At 40.2% G+C, this 18,558-nt stretch overlaps 1 protein-coding gene across 3 annotated transcripts in view; it reads right to left on the bottom strand.

Moving 5' to 3' along the window:
* Nucleotides 1-5,795: 5,795 nt before the first annotated feature.
* The window catches only part of lpp (LIM domain containing preferred translocation partner in lipoma), a 179,331-nt gene continuing 166,568 nt past the window's right edge, over nucleotides 5,796-18,558 (bottom strand). For all 3 annotated transcript variants that reach the window (XM_030048859.1, XM_030048858.1, XM_030048860.1), the window contains 3 exons: nucleotides 14,065-14,243; nucleotides 11,329-11,449; nucleotides 5,796-10,479 (listed from right to left, as the gene is read on the bottom strand). In XM_030048859.1, the coding sequence (XP_029904719.1) occupies nucleotides 10,351-10,479; nucleotides 11,329-11,449; nucleotides 14,065-14,243 (429 nt within the window). In that variant the 3' untranslated portion in view covers nucleotides 5,796-10,350. The remainder of the gene's footprint in view (nucleotides 10,480-11,328; nucleotides 11,450-14,064; nucleotides 14,244-18,558) is intronic.

Genomic DNA, 18,558 nt, shown 5'->3' on the forward strand with positions numbered 1-18,558 from the left:
CTTAAAGTTTTCCCTGCGTTGCATATAAATCAGCCATCATTTGGTCAGACTCAGTGGTTTCAGTGTGAGCTTGACTGTCAGGCTGTGGCAAGCAGGGGTGTGGCTGTGTAAAGCGGCAAGGGGCAGCCTGATCAGACAATGAACAGCACCTGATCCCTATTAACTTCACCACGGATATGCCCTGTGAGTAAAACAGCTCCTGCTCACATGTCTGAGGAGTTGAGTCATGATTAGTGTGAGTCAAGAGTAATGTGCTGACTGACAATAAACTCTCATGCGTTTTTTGTTAAATGGATGAATGAACTGGAAGAAGCAGTCTTAAAGTAATGCTGAAAATGGTTTGGCTTCTGTGGGTAGCATTTCAAGTTAGCTTAGCATAATGACTTGAAGTCTATGGGAGCCATTAGCCTAGCTCCATCAAAGTGAAAAAATAAACCTTACAGCAACTCCAAAGCTGTCTTATTTACACAATGTGTCCCATGACATGTATTTCAAATACACATAATGCACTAAGTAAATAAGACAGCTTTAGAGTAGCTGTAAGATTTATTTTTTCCACTTTTTTCATGGAGCTAGGCTAATGATTCCCATAGACTTCAAGTCTTTATGCTAAGCTAACACAGAATGCTACCCATTAGAACTGAACCACTGTACGTACAGAGGTGAAAAGGGTATCAAGCATGTTGTCTCAGTCTGGGTGAGTCGGAAAAAGGGTATTTTGCCAGAAATATTGGAGTATTTCTTTAACCATTATTAGTGGGTTTCCAGCATAACAGCAATGCCCAAGAGCCAAATTTTAATACTTAATTGCTACATACCATCTCAGCTGATAAGAATCTGTCTCTCGTGTCGCGTGCTCATATCGAGAGTGTGCAGCTTTGCATCTACTTTGATTGGCTACTGTTCAGTAGCTCAATATCCTTGCATAAGAAAACGCTTCCTTGTTATTTACTATTACTAATTTAAGAAAACAAATAATTTATTCAATATTTGCATTCATTATTATTACCATGGCTTTTTATCGCTGGTCTACAATAGTGCAGCTGTGCATTTTGTTTAGCAGTGGCTCTCAGCTGTTCCAAAATCACGGTAAAACATGGCCTTTAGTGTCTCATTGCGTAGTGGGGGTGGGGGTGGGGGGTGTCCTGAGGGGAGGGAATCCAAACAGCATCAGTTTGCATAAAGAGCAGACTCTGGGAACGCAGAGAGAGAAGCACCCAACATGTCATCCAAATGGGAAAAATTGAATTAGAGTAATTAAGGCTGCAGCGTCACCATTGTCTGTGTTGTGTGTGTGTGAGGGTGCACAGTATCAGCCTTGTCACAAACACACTGGCAGAGATTTTGTGCATACATTGTATAAATATAATTTAATTAATTACTGTTACTGGATCTCATAAATATTAAAGGTGGACCTTTTGCAAAGCATCCAAATTAAAAGGCGCTCTTCAATTTAGTTAGTAATTAAAATTTAAATACCTTTATTTTAATATTTGTGATGAAGAACTTTGATTTTGGTGTAACACTGTTATTTTATATTTTCAGATAACACATGTGTTGATTTAAAATATTTAAAATATTTGGCTTAAACAACCTGCTGTGATTCACAGTGTAATTGTGAGGATCTCTGCCAATCTGGAGTGAACGGTATGGTATCCAGATGCTCCAGAGCCCTCACCACTGCTGGCAGTGGTGCTCACACACTCGCACATATGCCCCGTATTAAATCAATTACCATTAATTTATTTATCTCTGCCAGACAGTAGATAGTGGCTTCTGCTTGAAGTGGCTCTGTGATAAGACATGTCAGCACGGCCAGCACAGTTCCATAGTTGCAGCTGGCTCTTACATAAATGATGATCAAATGGCATGACGGCCCAAATTTCAACTGTACAAGCTAAGCTCTTTGTTGAATAACCTATGTGACAGCATAACTCATCCTCTTTACACTCAGGACAGCTGCTCTCACTGATGAATGACACTTAAGCAACAGAACATGGCAGCAGATATGTTTGTGCTAATAACCCCGTAGCTGAGCTAGCTTAATTTTTGTCACAAGCACAAGTCATAGATCATCGTAGTCATGATGTTACAACATATTGTGTTTCATTGCCTTACGACAACAAGAAATCCTCGAAATGCGATTCCAAGCGTCATTACTCACTTGTATTTTCACCTTTCTATTCTAAAATAGGTCTCTAAAAGTCATTTGTACAGTAGCTGTCACACTATTATCTTGAATCTGGAGAGCTACAGTTACTGACTTGTACCTGAACTGTCGCTGGACTTAAAACAACACAGCACTCTCTAGTTAACTAAATTAAGCAAAAATGAAAAAGGTCTCAGACAGAACTCTCCTAGTCAATGATACACACACTGCAAAACTGGACAGGAGGCATTAATTCCCCATAAAACCTCACTTTTATAGTTCTACAGTCAAACATCACACCCTGTGCATTTTCCACAAGGTTTGAAGGTTGCATGAATGCAACTGAGAGCAGCTCTAATCCACAGTCCATTTACAATACAAGCACATAAGGCAGAGCACAGTAAAAGCACTTTCCCTGTGTGACTACAAGTGCATGATTACATGTGTGAAATCATGGCTTGGACTATTCTGTTAAATGCTGTGCTAGCCTGTGGCCATTATTTCTTCAAGATTATTATTTCCACTGACTATAGAGCATGGACCATTAACAGTGGCAAACAGTTTGGAGGTAGGAGAGGAAATGGCATTCAAGACGCCGAGACGCTCAGCTGGGACTTCACCTCAGTCAGTTACCAGCTCTGTCCTATGGTGGCTATGAAGAGCAGCTAGAGCCATGAACCGTGAGCGGGGGCCTGGATTAGCACTGCTGACTGTGTTTTTGTACCAGTGGATGAGATATGAGTGTAGTACATTTATCATAGACCCTTTTTGCTAAGGGAATGTCCTCTGGAAACCCAACATTTCATGCCAAACTGTAGGATTTCTCTTAATTTCAAGTACATTTGTGAAGGCTTAATTTTTTCAGCCAATAAATGAACTTTTGAACAAGTAGGAGGTTGCATAGTAATTGCGTAATGCCACCCTTAACATTTAAATTGCCCTGTTTCTGCAGCTTAAATGAATAATGACCAGGCTTTCAGTATGACAGGCCCACTATAGCGCCAAAGATATTAATGAGAGCGTTTGATAGGAGGGAAAAGGAAACTTGTCTTTGTCATTATTGCTTTTCACATGCTTGATTAACCACCTGACAAGAGCCAATTTCTTTATACATCGCAACAAGTGAGCAGGGGAAGACCAAGTAGGGAAATTCCAGATGGTGTGTGACTGAAGTAAGGCATATCGTGTTGAGTGAACGTTAGAAGACGCACGTGTGGTGGCATATGGTCGTGACATAAATCAGCCACAACGGTGCAAATATAATACAGCCTGACAGCTACTGATTGTCAGTCAAGAAGCACATCCACTACAAGTGAAAGTTGGACAGATCCTAATTTTGAAATCTGCCGTGTAATCATGTCACATAAATGTTACATTAATAGATAATGACACTGTTAACAATGTTGATTGTTCATTCATGAATGTGTCATTAAACATTCAGCATTGTATGTCAATCTGTAAGTGCAACATTAACCCCGCACAAAGAAAAGTGGGAGCAACAGAGTAATCTGCCAGTTTGGAAAAAGCTCATCGTATTTGGGCCTTCTGGGTCAAGGTCAGTGGACAAAGTTGCAAACCAGTCTCTGAATAATGTAGTCAAAACCAGCTTACAGTGTGTTGCATGCCAGCTCCTGTCTCTCTCACAATTTTATAGTTTCTTCCATTGTATATACTGTAGTATTAAACCATACATGTTAATGTTTTAGTAATAGTAACACTTAAAGCAAGCTAGAGACAGCAAAGCCTAGTGAAGGCCTGGCTCGGAACCTTGAACTGCACGGGCGCCTTAGCTGGTGCATGGGCGCTTACAGCTAATTGTAGAACAAGAAACACTAATAATGGTTTCGAGGTCTAATGCAACGTGAGCACTGGGACGGCGTGGATTTATGTCTCAGAGCTATCTGTCTAAGTTCTACCGAGGCAACACTGACTCAGTGATTACATCACTGCCTTTAGCCTACTCAAGGACGCGCAAAATCAATGCTCTTGATGCAAATGCACAGCGGGAATTCACTTTAAAGCTAATAACATTAAGCTCAGAGCATTGCAATGTCGGCCCATATTGTAATGTTATGTAAATCTGACCATATGACAGCTTCATTTAAATTGGAGTGCACAAGATTATGCATGATAGTGGCCCATTTTACTCCCTCATGCTCATCTGCTTCCTGGTAAATAATTCAGGCCATAATTCTGTGTATTAGAACAAGACATTCAAAAATGCCAAAGCAGGCCCCGAGAGACTTTACACTGGAGTTTTATGCAGAGGAAGAAATTGGAAGGTACATCTTGTTGGCTGGAGGGCCCATCACTCATCAATTTGTTTGTAAACACCAGATTTATGTGCAGTAAAGCAAGTCCCCGGCTGAACTGCTGCAGGGGCTCTCTCTCTCTCCATCTCTATCTCTCTCTCAGACACACACACATGCACCGATGCACACACATGCAAAAATACACTCACACACGCATAAACACGCACACACAGCATAGCCTCCAGTAGATTTTGAAAAAAAAAAAAAAAAAAAAAAAAAAAAATTACTAGGAAATCTCCACATAGCTGGCCTGCCAAAACCTTCAGTTTACTACCAGAGAAAAAAAGGGGTAAATATGTAAAAAGCAACGCTCTGCAGTCCAAAGTTCATATTAGAGGTTGAACAGCAGCATAGCTATGTTTAAATGTTGAGAACATAATCACTGGTTGTATTTACTTTAAGCATCAGGTTGGCAGAGTGTGTTCCCCTCCAGTTTGAAATTCTAATAGGGATCACTTGTCAGTGATTGAAGTGATTGTGACAAACAGTCTTCTCCCTCTTAATTTTTGATATCAAGTGTACATATAGACATTTTAGTTTTGTCCGCAGGGATCACTTTGCCCACTTTTACATTTTGGATTGCTATTTCAATTTCGCAATCTGCAGAGAGGAAATGAAATGCTCAGTGACTTACTGCTGAGTTGCAGCACACAAGTAAAGATGACAAATGGAAAAGATTAAATCAAGCGGCTCTTAGAAGGCGACAGTAAAAAAGACTTTCAGGAGGCCTTTAAATTATTCTAACAACTCCATCAAGCTGATCCCAGCAGTAAGCATACTTCATAGTTGAGTGCATTTGCTGATCGTGTCCACAAAAAGGGGGTGACTGCGCACTGTATCTCAGTGTAATTAGACCGTTGTCCCAGATGTGTGCTAAATAGACTATTGCAAGTGTAGGATTTCTATTAACCAGGTGATTCAAATTCGTCTGAGGAGCAGTGGGGACTCACAGCATGAGACAGGAGGAAATGAATTGGAGCTGCGTAAGCACGGGGCATCTGTTTGCACTGAAGAGCTTTTTAAATGACTCTTGAAGAGATTGAAGTGGCCCTGGGTTACAGTTGTGCAGGGAAAAAAAATCACTTTCATGTGCAGGTATCTGCTCAGGAGATCACTCTGAGGTTGTAAGGTAGAATATGGAGAAGACAGAGAAAAGGAGCTCATTACCTGGGCAATCTGCCAAAGGGCAGTGTTAACTGGCAGCAAGGGATGGGGCATGCGGAGGCGTGGGTTTGGGCAGAGTGGGAAAGACAGGTTGATTTTCATATTCTCTTACCTAAAATCACCAACAACACGGCAAAAGATTCAGAGCAGACAAGACCGCTGAGACATGATGCTATTGCAAAGCTTTTATTGAGGAAAGGGGAAACCAGCAGTTGACTAAATGTCCCCTCCAAAGATCAAAAAACAGCTGAGATGAGGCGGTTTACCACAGCAGCAAATGGCCAAGATCTTTCAGGTGAATTTCACACTCAACACCTTTTAAGACACTCTGCTGCAAGGTAAAGCACCATACCTGACAGAAATATCTAATATTTGGACATATGGTTGGCCTCAATGGCAAAAAAAAGTATCCTCTTTGTCTACTTTGGTAAAAACAAGTAAACAAGGCAAAATCATTGGGTGAGGCACGCTGAAATATGTTGAAATGTTTAGCCAAAGGCACTTTTACAAGGATAGGTAAAATAAAGACAGTAGACAACACAAATAACAATGAACAAATGAACAAATCATAAAAAGGTCTTAAGTCTCATTATTTTGAACAGACTTATGTCAAATATACTCAAAGATGTGTGAAGTTGTTGATGTCCGTATATTATTTGGATGGTCCATAGGAATACTGAGAGTTGAGGATTGACAATAAAGCCTACAGCAGAAGTAACTCCGTTTTCAAGGGTATGCTTTGTAAAAAGGTGTTAATAAGCCATTTGTGAAACAGTGTGAAACCGTAACTTTGACATTTTTGCAAGACATTCATGAATATTTGTAAATGACTCATAACCCATTTGAATGCCTACTAGTGCTGTGCAATGTTAAACACAATTCACTGACTGACTCATATTTACCATGTTTCTGCTTGCTGTTTAGCCTACTGAGCAGTTTGCAGCTGCTAATCTAAAAAGTGAATTAGGAATTGTAAATCAATGAGCATTGACATGCTAACCTGCTAACCCGTTTTCTGAGGACATGGGCAACAGCTAGTATGTCTCCGTACATGCCTACATTATGCCTCACAAAAAGAAGTTTATTTTTTGATATTTCAGTAGAACATTAAATGAGCAACACGTTGTATTTTGGATTTGGCAACATCTCATTATTGAGGCGAGCTACAACTTGAAGACCTCTGGTTCAGAAATGTTTTTTCCTGAAGGCGAGAGGCTACTATGGAAAGATCTTAGAAAGCATTTTCAAAGTGATTTCTGCAATATATGTGCTCTACATTGTTATGTAGATGTTGTAAATCCATAATACAACTCAAAATATTTCCCCACTCTGTCACTACATAAACTCAATGAAATGCAGTACTAGAAAGATTTTCCTGTGCAGCGGTCATGCACTACCAATCTGACAACACGGTGAATATCGCTGCTAGCACAATATTACAATGGCATGTTTTCTTTTCCTGCAGAGTAAGAACTAACATCAACATTGGAGATGTAGCTGTGAATAATGGATAAAACCCTGACTACAGTCAACTTGGAGACGACTGCCTCGGAAAAGTACCTGCATTGGAATTTTAAATGAGTATTACTGTACTACTGCTGTTCAGACACTCTGCACACCTAGTCACTTTGACAGCTTGATTTGTGTCTTTTTATTTGTGTTCAAATTTAGGCGCACCTTTATCACCATAATCCAATTGACCAAGTACGTGAGCTGGCCCTTTACCAGCCCTCAACAGAGAGCGAACATGAACACGAGAACTCAGCCACATCAGGAGCAGCATCAGCGACCTAGTGATGCTGCAAAAAGATATTTTTAACTATTATCTGTTACAATAGTGAGTGCTGACTTTTTATGTTGCTAACAGCCACTGGAAATCATCTGTCTAATACCAAGACTAACACTTTATTTTACATGCACTCCCCAATCCCCCAAGTGAAGCATGTATAAACAGCGTATAAACAGTTAAATAACACTCAATACCACACTGTAACATACCAAAGCACATATAAGGATATTATTAACAAATTTAGAAACATGTATTTAACAGTGATTTCACAATTTCCGCATGCATGAGAACCAAGGCACTCCAGGAACTGTGAATTCACTGTATGTATATATTACTATTATCCTTCTATGTGCTTAGTATTGGACTACAATGTGACAGAGAGCATCTGCTCACTGTTTAGCTGAACTGGGAGTCATGAAGAATATTAGCTGCATTCAGATCTGTCCTGAAGAAAAGATATACTCTGTACTGTTTAGGCTGCCTGACCAGGTGAAGGTACATACATTATGCCTGCAAAGGTAGCAGTGCCATAGCAACCAGATTAAAAGGTATTGAACAAATGGCCCACCCATTCACCTCCAGCTTGGACACCTTGTCAAAATCAAATGGAAAGACCTTGTACTGTACTTTCACTGGGATTTGATAAATGCCAATTATGGTTATATTAAACACTTTACTATAGCTTGATTAAACAGTTCCCTCCATTTTCATGTTGAAAAGCTGCACCAGTGAAGGTCTTGTCAATGTCAAATTACTATTCACTCATAATTCATTAATGGGCTTATTAGCACACCTCATTTTACCATCTTACTCTGCTCATTACATTGCCATGGTCAACTTGAAAACAAAGACTCTGCTGTAATTGGTCTAACATTCAGATCACAATGGGTGATTTTTTTTGCTGTTACTTTTTACTCACTTTCTTTAATGCAAATGGCACTGAAGGCCAAAACCATTTTAGCAAAAAAACATAACAGTAAAAAATAATAGATCTGTGCTTCATTGCTCCTTTAGTTTGGTGATATCACGATTTCACATAATATTGCCCAAAGTTCCAGTTAGCTGTGCTGTTCATAATATACCACATATTCCACATGTAAGAAACTACTATAGTAGGGACTTGCAAAATAATTTGTCTTGCAAGATGTGATCCATTGTCTCTGCCAGGCCAACGAATCGGCCAGCAAACGCTCTCTTAACTATATTGTGGTAAATTAAAAAAAAAAAAAAAAATCTTGTGTTACTGATTTCTGCTGTTGTAAGAAATTAATATATAAATCAAACTTGTGCTGTTATTATGAACAAAACAACCAAAAGAAGGGTTTGAGATTCTTTTGTGAACCAAACAATTAAATCAGAGTAATTTTGGGGAAACAGTCGTGGTCCCTTCTTTGCCCATCAATTCTAGGACATACACTTAAATGTAAACTGCATATATAAAAATAAAAGATGAGTGTCAATGGGCAAAATCAATACTGACATACAGCATAGTGACATACAAAGTCACAAACAGTATCAGCGGCATGATACTTTTTTTTTGATAAAGGACACTTATGCTTGAATCTGTACAGTTAAAATATTTCCTTATTCATAAAAATTCCACATATTCTTATAAAGTGTCGATGCAATTAATATTAAAATTGCATAGCCATCTCATATCTATTTTCTCTAAGAAAGATTGCTTAGAATACAATAAATGATCTAATCTATGTAATGGTAAATGGAGAAAAAAAAATGATATGACAAGAAATTAAAAAATCCATCAAGCCAAATGGTTCACTTATGTGGACATGGTGTTTACCTGTTAAAGAAAAGAAAAATCCTTCGCCAAAATAAAGAGTGATTACACTCAAAAATTTGGCTGTATCTACTGTATGTTTATGGAGTGTCATAATTAGTCTGGAACTGACATAAAATAAACAAACAAACAATGTCCATCAGAGCAAATTGTATTAGAGGATACAGCGGGTTTATCATAAAGGGAATTGCATTCAACAGCTGCCTACTAACGGATTTTGTCTTTTGACTCTGAGGATCACCGCATGCAGCTCCCGTAGTCCCAATCAATAGAAGTAATTTTAATGATTAAACACAAAATAAGTATACACTGTAAATGGCGTTTTAAATTAAACTCTTTGGTGTTCAGTTGGAGCACTCGGAGACGTTTCGCTGAGCGCCTCTCAGCTCTGTTGTGCAAGAATGAGCTTCAGTGTGTGCTTCTGCGTGTTTTGCGCATACATATATACATTTATATTGACTGACTTTGTGTAGTGTATGTGTATAGGCGCTGTATGAACACTAAAGAATAAAATGAACTGCATATTCTAAACAATATACGCTCGCAATTTTTCTAAATACTGCTAAAGCTACAGTCTCACACACATCCGTTTTTACTTTACTGTACCTCTTGGCTAGATGTGTCGAACATATTGCATGGTTTGATGGAATCAAACTCCATTTTAGATCATAATAGCTGATGAGCAGGCAAGATCCGGGCCTCGTACGGGTTCATACCATTTTCACCCCGCCTGGAACATGCAGTCTGAAGACGGTTAATATGCCATGGAATGAGATATAAGGCCACTGACTGATTATGCATATTGGCTCTGTTAACTGATGGAATAGAAGTGATTTCACACGAAAGCAGTCAAAATACAGTCAGCCTCTATAGCAAGCCGCTGTGATTGTACCAGATCTGCAAATACATACGTATGTGCATACACAATGCTGCATCTCGTTATTGCAGCTATATATATATGTGTATTTGGGTATGCTCAGGAATGCATGTTTTGTGTGTATGCTTGAATGCTTGAGAGAGAGAGAGAGACAGAAACAGAGAGGGAGAGAGAGAGAGGGAGAGGGAGAGAGAGACAGAGAGAGAGAGATGGGGAGGTCATGGGGTTAACACAGTGGAGGTGACCAGGCGCTGGGGTTGTTCAGAGGTCAGTGGTAGCCTTGGCGGTGAGAGCCTGGATGCGGCTGGTGTTACAGTTTTTGCAAAGGACATGGCCATCCAGAGGGTAGCAGCCCTGGTTATCCCCCTCAGAGAGCAGAGAGCCACAGTCCTGCAGGACACAGAGACTTTGTGAGGCTACGCATACAAACAAAGTCATTAGCCACGCTCACGGATCATGTAATCATAAGCTCACTGTGCTTACGCCCTAAATGAGACATTTAAAGCTGTTTGAGAACTATCATCATATGTCAAGTTTCAGGGAGCTCGCAACGGAGAAGCCTATGAGGATGAGGTAAGTGTTTTGTTTACATACCAGCTGATGAGAATAAAGGGGCCCAATAATCTTACTAGTTTATGTGACCTCTGATTGTCAGACATCAACATGCACATGTACAAATATACACACATTCTGTCATAGTAACACTGATATAGGCATCGCTTGCCATTTGCTCATTTTACAGTGGGATGACACACGTGCACATGCACACACACACACACACACACACACACACACACACGTATGTGCGCACACTGAATTACAACTACATCTACTCGTGCTACCCTAGTGACAAAATTCTTCTCTTGTTGAGCCTTTCAGCTGAACTAATCTGCTTTGCTTTCCTTTGCCCTTTACGTCTGCCAAACACTGTGTACTCATATTGGCATGGCTCTTTGACAGAGTGACACGTTACTTCTCTTTTAGCCAGGCACGTAATGTCTCTGCACTGCTTATCGTCCAACAAGCAACGGGCTGACAGACTGGTTACTATGTAAGTCCATGAACTCCACAGAGGAGAGATGGGTTGCTATTTTGAGCAGATAATAGGGAGATCACACATCTCTCTGCAAAACTGACTGGAGGAATGGGTGTGTCTGCCTCGGTGCCATGCCGTAAGTTTGATGATGCAGTGCGCAACCGCTTGAAGTTCAGTTTGGCTTTTAGTGAAACCACACGTACCTCACAGCGGTAGCACTGCACGTGGAAGTCACGATCCAGGGCCACAATACGCACAGTCTCTTCCTGGCCTGGCGCTGGCATTATAGGCTCAGAGCACACACAGCAGCGCGGAGCAAACTTCCTGCGAGAGAAAGAACCAAAGAACAACAGGAATCATCTTTAGAAATTCAGTGTTACGGCAAGATACTTTGAAAATGACCTTCAGAGACATCAAAGTGATTTTTTTGTATTGAACTATTTTAAAAGGAAGTTTAGTGGTTCACTGTTATTCAGTATGTTGTTGGCTTTTGAGACGGTCTGCCAAAAAATTATTTTGGCAGAATAACATGATCTGTGATTTGAACCCTTGCATTCATGTGTGTTTTTTTCCGTAGGTTAGTGAATAAACCACTCAAACATCAATATGGCCCCATGATCTCAGTTTATTATTGTCTTAAACATTTCACTTTGCGCGATGAAAATTGTATTTGTAAGTGCAGACCTTTTCGACTCAAAACATGGAATAAGCACGATATTTGATGGTTGACTCTCCATTATTTACACAGAGGTAGTGTAAAAAGATGTGATGGTAATTCCCCTCTAGCACATCATTTTCATGAAGAGGAATCATGAAGAGAGAAGATGTGAAATGCTTAGGTATTGATATGATTATGCCCAGAAGGAGGAGTCATAATGTTGATAATGCATTGAATCTAAAAGTTAAATGAATCCATGTCTCCTCATGGCATGAATAAAGAGCTAGAGAGCCTTTTTGTTCAGTTTCTGAGTCTCCACAATTCTCATCTTTAGACACATGATAAGGAACCTTTAGACAAACTGATCAAAACAAACAACCTAATTAATTTCATGCTTAATCATTCAACATTTTTTTCTCCACTGAATCTAAACAGTCCTTACTTCAGTCAACCTTCAATTTTGCACACAGCATGTTTAAGTTTAATATACTTTAGGAACAGCTAAAGTAGCATGGGGCTCTATTAGTGGGGGTGACAAACACAAAATATCATTAGTGGTCCTAACTGTAAAGTTTTCATGGCTTTAAATCTGGTAATTTTGGAAATACCTGAGAGGGAAGAGGTCTCTCTAACAATGGGGTCAATAAGGATATGAGAAGGACACTGAGGTTTCAGGTCCTGTCAGGTGACTGTAGGTGGGGTCGACACTTCTTGAAATGACATACTCAGTGAATGGCTGGGAATTAGGAAGTGAGGGATCTGTGACTCAGGGAAGCCACAGCCATAGTAGCCAGAACAGGCTGGGTCAGACGGAGCTGTTCCTCGACACAAAAGGGCTGCATTGTTGAGGTCACACTTGTCATGTGGAATTAAACAACAGCCCAGTACAGCTATTCCACAAAGCTATGCACTTGCCAGCAGCAGGCTGTTTACTTCTGTTTCCCTTCTGGTCACTGAGTAAAGTAAGGTGACTGTTATGCAATCGGTAAAATGTAACACAATGACAGAAATTCCTGTGAAATGCAGTTTGGGGCGCAGTTAGATCCCAGAAGGTTACTGTGCTTGTGAAAGTGTTTTCACAACATTTCCTGAATAAAAAGTAAGACCCCATATTGAAAACATCTGCACATTCTCTCACTGTGTCTTACTCTAGCTGGTGTTTCAAGGTTTGGACTGAATATGAAGTCTGAGGTGAACCCAATGATCTTAGTGCTCATGTATGGATTGTAAAGCTTTGGGCACTTTTGTGTAGTGGAATCTATAGATCTGTAGATTAGGATGTTCTGTTTGTTGCAATGAGGAAATAAAATTAACCAGTGACCCTGTATTTCATTATTTTTATCTTTTAAAATGTATTTACTGGTATTTACATATTGATTTGTTTAATTGTTTATGTAATGTCAACTTCTTTTTCTTTTCAGATGCAAAGCACCTCTATGAGCTCCCGCTGTACAGATTAAACACACTCTCAGGATCACAGTTAGCTATAGTTGCACTCCATTTCGATGTGCCAGCTTGCTGCGTCTTGCACAGCAGTGAGGAGAAAACAAACCGTTTAGAAGGAGTGTGAGCGGAGCTGAACATGCTATTGGCTATTGAATTTCATATTGAGTGAAAACAAACAATAAATCTACCTGAAAATTTCACCAATTTAAAAATTTGAAACATTTTCAACCGAGGCTATTAGGCTACTTCCATAACAGTTTAATAAACAAACAAACAAACAAAAAAAAAAACACCTACACATAATAGGCACAAACAACAACAGGTGTTTTGCAATAACACTGTGTGTCTTCTTCACTTTTTGAAAAACTGGTGTAGCAGCAACAGTTGGGAAAAAGAAGAGCAGATACATTTTGGCATGTAATCTAGTACATTGGCACCTTCAGTAAAAGTTAGTTAAGTTAATTAAGTTAAGTAAAAAATGTAAAATAAAATAAAACTGTAATGATAAGAACATAATAAGACCAGTGAAACAAAACATAGCAAAGGTAAATAACCCGACAAAGAAAACATACATAAAAAATTAAGCACAGGCTAATCTGAGCAGCTGTGTCTTTCACTGCTGTTTAAAAGTGGAGACAGGTGAGTCCACAGGTGAGAAGACCGAGGTAATCTGCTGCCGGTGTGAGGCTGGCTCTGACCGCGCAACGCTTTAAAGGTTACAACAAGAATTTTGAGGTGAATTCTGAATTTGATTGGAAGCCAATGCAGAGGAATCGAAACAGCTGCGATGTGAGGAAGATAAAAAAAAAAAAAATGAATAAAATATACATCTTACTTGTGAAAGTCCTCGATGCAGTGGATGTGGTTGGCAGCATCCACGGTGAAAGGGATGCCATCCAGGCTGCGCTGGCACACCACGCAGGTGAAGCAGTGAGGGTGGTAGGCCTTCCCTGTAGCCCGCAGGATGCGCTCCATGATGGGCTTACTGCAGATGGTGCAGGTCTCCAGGGTGTTCTGTGGACACAAACATACAAAGAAACACAACAACAATTACTGACCTTGAAAGTAATGATTCTGATGCACTAACTGCACTTGTTGATTATTACTATTTGTGTGCATCAACAAGCATAAATTAGCATTAAAGCTTGTTTTTTCTGCATTGTATTATTTGATCCTGTGTTAAATCACCTTTAAAAACACATTTTTGTAAAAGACTTTTTTTTAGGTGTTTAATGCAGTGTAGGGATTTTCAGTGCCCAACACATCACATACACATAACCATTTTAAAAAATCTTTCTGTGGTCGGGGGCTTTTCTGTTTTAGTACATGTATATTTTAGCTCCCTCAGTTGACCACACTTGTACTGCATGCTTTGATGTTTTTTTCCCTTCTTTTTAACTAGTGTTTTACTGTTTTATTTGGTGTTTTATTTTTTTATTTTATTGCAGAACACCTTATAACCTTGTTCAGAGAGATGCTCCATAAATAAAATATATCACTGTTATTATTACCATTACTCCACTCAGAGTTTGTAACGGCAGTCTTTAAAACTTTCTGTTGCCAGCATTAGAGCTCAGGTGGCTCAGCTCCCATACTGTGTGGGTCCAGCCTATACAACAAATACACTGACACTAAAAACCTTTCGCTAGGCTGTCCTCAAATGCCTCTGAAGCTGAAGGAATCTGATTAGCAGTTCTCTCGAAACACAAACACAGTCATTTTTCAACTGCCCTCACCCGCACTCCATCCACGCATACGTAAGAGTGTGAGCAGTAAATATTTCCACTTTGTGATGACTGCAGGTTTTTTGCAGCCAGGCAACTGGGCAGCCGGCCCGCAGGGGGACGTGGCGGCCGCCTGCCTCTGACTTATCTGTGGCATCCCTCTTCTTAATATCTACTGGGAGACGCTATTTGTTATTTCAATATTTCATAAATAACGATTGCCTCTCTAAACAGCAATGCAATTACAGGGGGATGGATATATCATGTGTGGGTGATCAATGCGAGGCCTGATGTTGCTGTGTGCAAGCTGTTCAGGCATTTCCTGGATCTCTGAGTCTCTCTGCTCTCTGTTCTCTCTCTCTCTCTCTCTCTCTCTCTCTCTCTCTCTCTCTCTCTCTTTCACTCTCTCTGCGCTTGACTGGGCTAAGAAGTGCATGGTTCAGCTGTTCCCATTGGCTCCCACAGTAGTAGCAAGCCGCCTCAGTGTTTCCAAACACAGCTCGGGGTGTGTAGCAACACTGTGCTGCGTCATCTACCGCCTCCCAGATGCACTGCTAGGCCCTGTCGTTTAAAATGACACTTCTGTGACCGCTCAGCCGAGGTAAACACCCAACCATTCCCTGTCCAGCAGTATGGCTGGGGAGCATAAGCACTGACATTTATAGTCTATATGGTAATGAGTGGAGCGGCTTTACAAGCTGAGGTTCATTGCGACTGCAATGCAAAAACGCGCTTACATAATTCTGTGTGTTGTCTGAGTGTCAGACCTCTGCTTCTCAGGCCTCCTCACCACACTATTATGTGTCACGGGGCCATGGAGGGTGAGAGGCCAACAGATGAGAGCAGCTGATGTATGACTTGGGGCAAGCTACTGTAAAAAGTGGTTTTAAAAACGGCCATTTCTTCAAAGCACTCCTGGAGAGGCATTATTTCATGAAAAGCAATGTGTGCAGACAAGCTAGACTTTCTTATTTTTTCTCCAAGACGATAATAGAAATAAACATTATTCCCAGGGCAACATTTGTGTATAAACAATGTCCATACTGCAATCCTCCTCGATCCTGGAAGTGGAATAAAGCCTTTAATGAGCTTGCTACACTGAGCCCTTGAGGTTTGCCTCACACACACACACACACACACACACACACACTCAAATATACAAAGATACAGAGGAAGAGTGAGAGTGAAAGAGAGAGAGCATGTGAGGGATAGAGAGAGAGAGAGAGAGAGAGAGAGAGAGAGAGAGAGAGAGAGAGAGAGAGAGAGAGAGAGAGAGAGAGAATATGTTTGCAGCCTGTGATTCTGAACAAGAGGTTCGGGCCATAAAGTGCTATATCGCCCTCGACTCTTACTCATCTGTCTGCATTTCCACTTACTCACTTATTCTCATCTGCCCTTCATCTGGGAATACCTTGCCCTTGTTTAGCTTAACTAGAGCATGTGATTTCACAGCACACACTTCCTCCAGGCCATTGTAATGAGTACAGTACTCAAAAGACAAAATTTCTGTCTCTTTCTGGTGGTGAAATTCTGTGACCTCAATATCTCTTCATTCTGGTCAGATTCTGTTATAGCAACATTAATTAATTTAAGTGTGTGCTGCTTTTGGCACAGGGTGACTCATTTTGTTTAGTATTAGGTAACACTGAACACTGAATTAGCTGAGTTACACAAACTAAGGTCTGACATCAAAACAGCCAGAGACGTTTTTACCGAGCTGCAATTTGTGGTTGGTTAAAACTCCCAAAGATGGTTTAAATATTCTGCAGGAATCACTTTCTGTGCCCTCTCTGTAAGAGATCTAGGACCCTTGCAATCTGCCACTAGAGGGCTGTATATGTCTGTAGATGTCCGGGTTTTGCTTTTCCCCTGACTAAATGTGATGTATTCAAGCATATGTATTCCTTTTTTTTTCTCCCTCATACATTTCTCTAAGTGTTTGCCCAGAAGGCTAAACAAATGTCTAGGCAGATGAGGTAAAGTGAATTTAGGTCAGACAGCCTCTTGCTGAACTGGGGGTGAGTGGAGTGCGTTAAAGTCAATTGTAACCCCTTTTTTTCATTGTAAGCTTTCTCAATTCTCCACGAAGTGCTCTCATGATCTCTCTTTGCGCACCGACAGCAAACACATTGTGGCCCGCACAGTCCTGCCCAGCATCCCCTTGATTTATCAGCTGGCTCCAAAACAACGTTTGACACAGCTGTCTGTTGGAATGAGGAGTGTGATGGCAAACAAAGCACGGAGCAGTGAGTTAAGAGGGCCCCCATGCTCTGCTCTTTACATGAGAAACTGGCCTGATAGACTGTGTTTCTCAGATAGAGACAGAAACGCAAAAAAGGAAGAGTTAAGCTACAAAAAATGCACCTCAAAAACTCATTGAGTGTTACAATGCAATTTCTTAAAAAAAAAAAAAAAAAAAGATAGTAGAGAGATAATTTTACTCGTTTCCATTGCAAATCATCTTGTTTCAAGAATGTGGGTGAATCAAGAGATATTACCTTGAGAGTTGAGTGGTTTGCAATTCTATGATTTTTTTTTTAAACAAGAGAAACTGAGTTAGAAACAACTGATTTTAATTGACCCATTAGGCATATTTTCTCATTCATTTTTATAAAAGAAAACACATTTTTCATTCAAGCACATTTTTTTTCAGTGCCCTGCCTGTTATCACCAATGACAGTAAAACAATGCTATAGAGAAAGACAATACCACTGTAATCAACCAGGTCCACTGTTATGTCAACTTCTGTCCACGTAATCAAGTAGAATCATTCGAGACTTGTAACAGTAGTGTACACACTAGAAGGCCTAGGCCTAGATGGTCTCTGTCCTGTTTCCTCTCCTGCAGTGTCCTCAATAAAAGATGTCTGAAGTAATCTAGTCTCTGGACTGTGTTTTTTAGTGTGAACCACTGCTGCAAGTTTCAAGTAAAACAATTCTGGAACAAAAGTGTATTTTAGATGTCGGCAGATTGAACAGTTAACAGCTGGAAATCTGTGTTGGCATACTGCAAACTTCAAGCTGTTCTCAACACTAGCTTTACACCTACTGCATCTGTTCTGACTTCACATGGCTTAGTGGGACTGACAGGAGGGAGGCTTGGGTTCAGTAAGAATGCATGCAATTTTTGTCCTGGCATGCCGAACTCTGAATGGGCCAAGTTTGTAGATAATTTGATAAAAACTGCGCCCTGACTCTCCCAGAATGTGCTGGTCTGTGCCCTGGCCATGCCATGTGATTAAATCAAGTATACCAAATTCCCGGAAGTCAACTGATATTCAACAAGTGCTTATTTCAAAGATCTTAATTTCTTCTGCAGTGCATCAGTGACTAAGAGACAATGACTTGGTCATGAACCATGAATCAAATAACTTACCCTCCTACTTCCTGAGGGAAGGTGTCTTTTTGACTTAATGAACCTTGAGAAACAGCTCTCTGTCTTTTGTTTAAAAAAGATAAACAAGTAGAAAAAAAAAAAACAAAAGAAATCATATTAACAGTTACCAGCAAAAAAAATAAAATTAGCTGCTAGGTTGACAGTGAATTTTCAATGGAGAAGTGATATGAAATAGGGGAACCACATAAGGGAGATAAGGGAACTACATA

The sequence above is a fragment of the Myripristis murdjan genome, chromosome 4 (assembly GCF_902150065.1).
Source record: "Myripristis murdjan chromosome 4, fMyrMur1.1, whole genome shotgun sequence".
Lineage (NCBI taxonomy): Eukaryota > Metazoa > Chordata > Actinopteri > Holocentriformes > Holocentridae > Myripristis > Myripristis murdjan.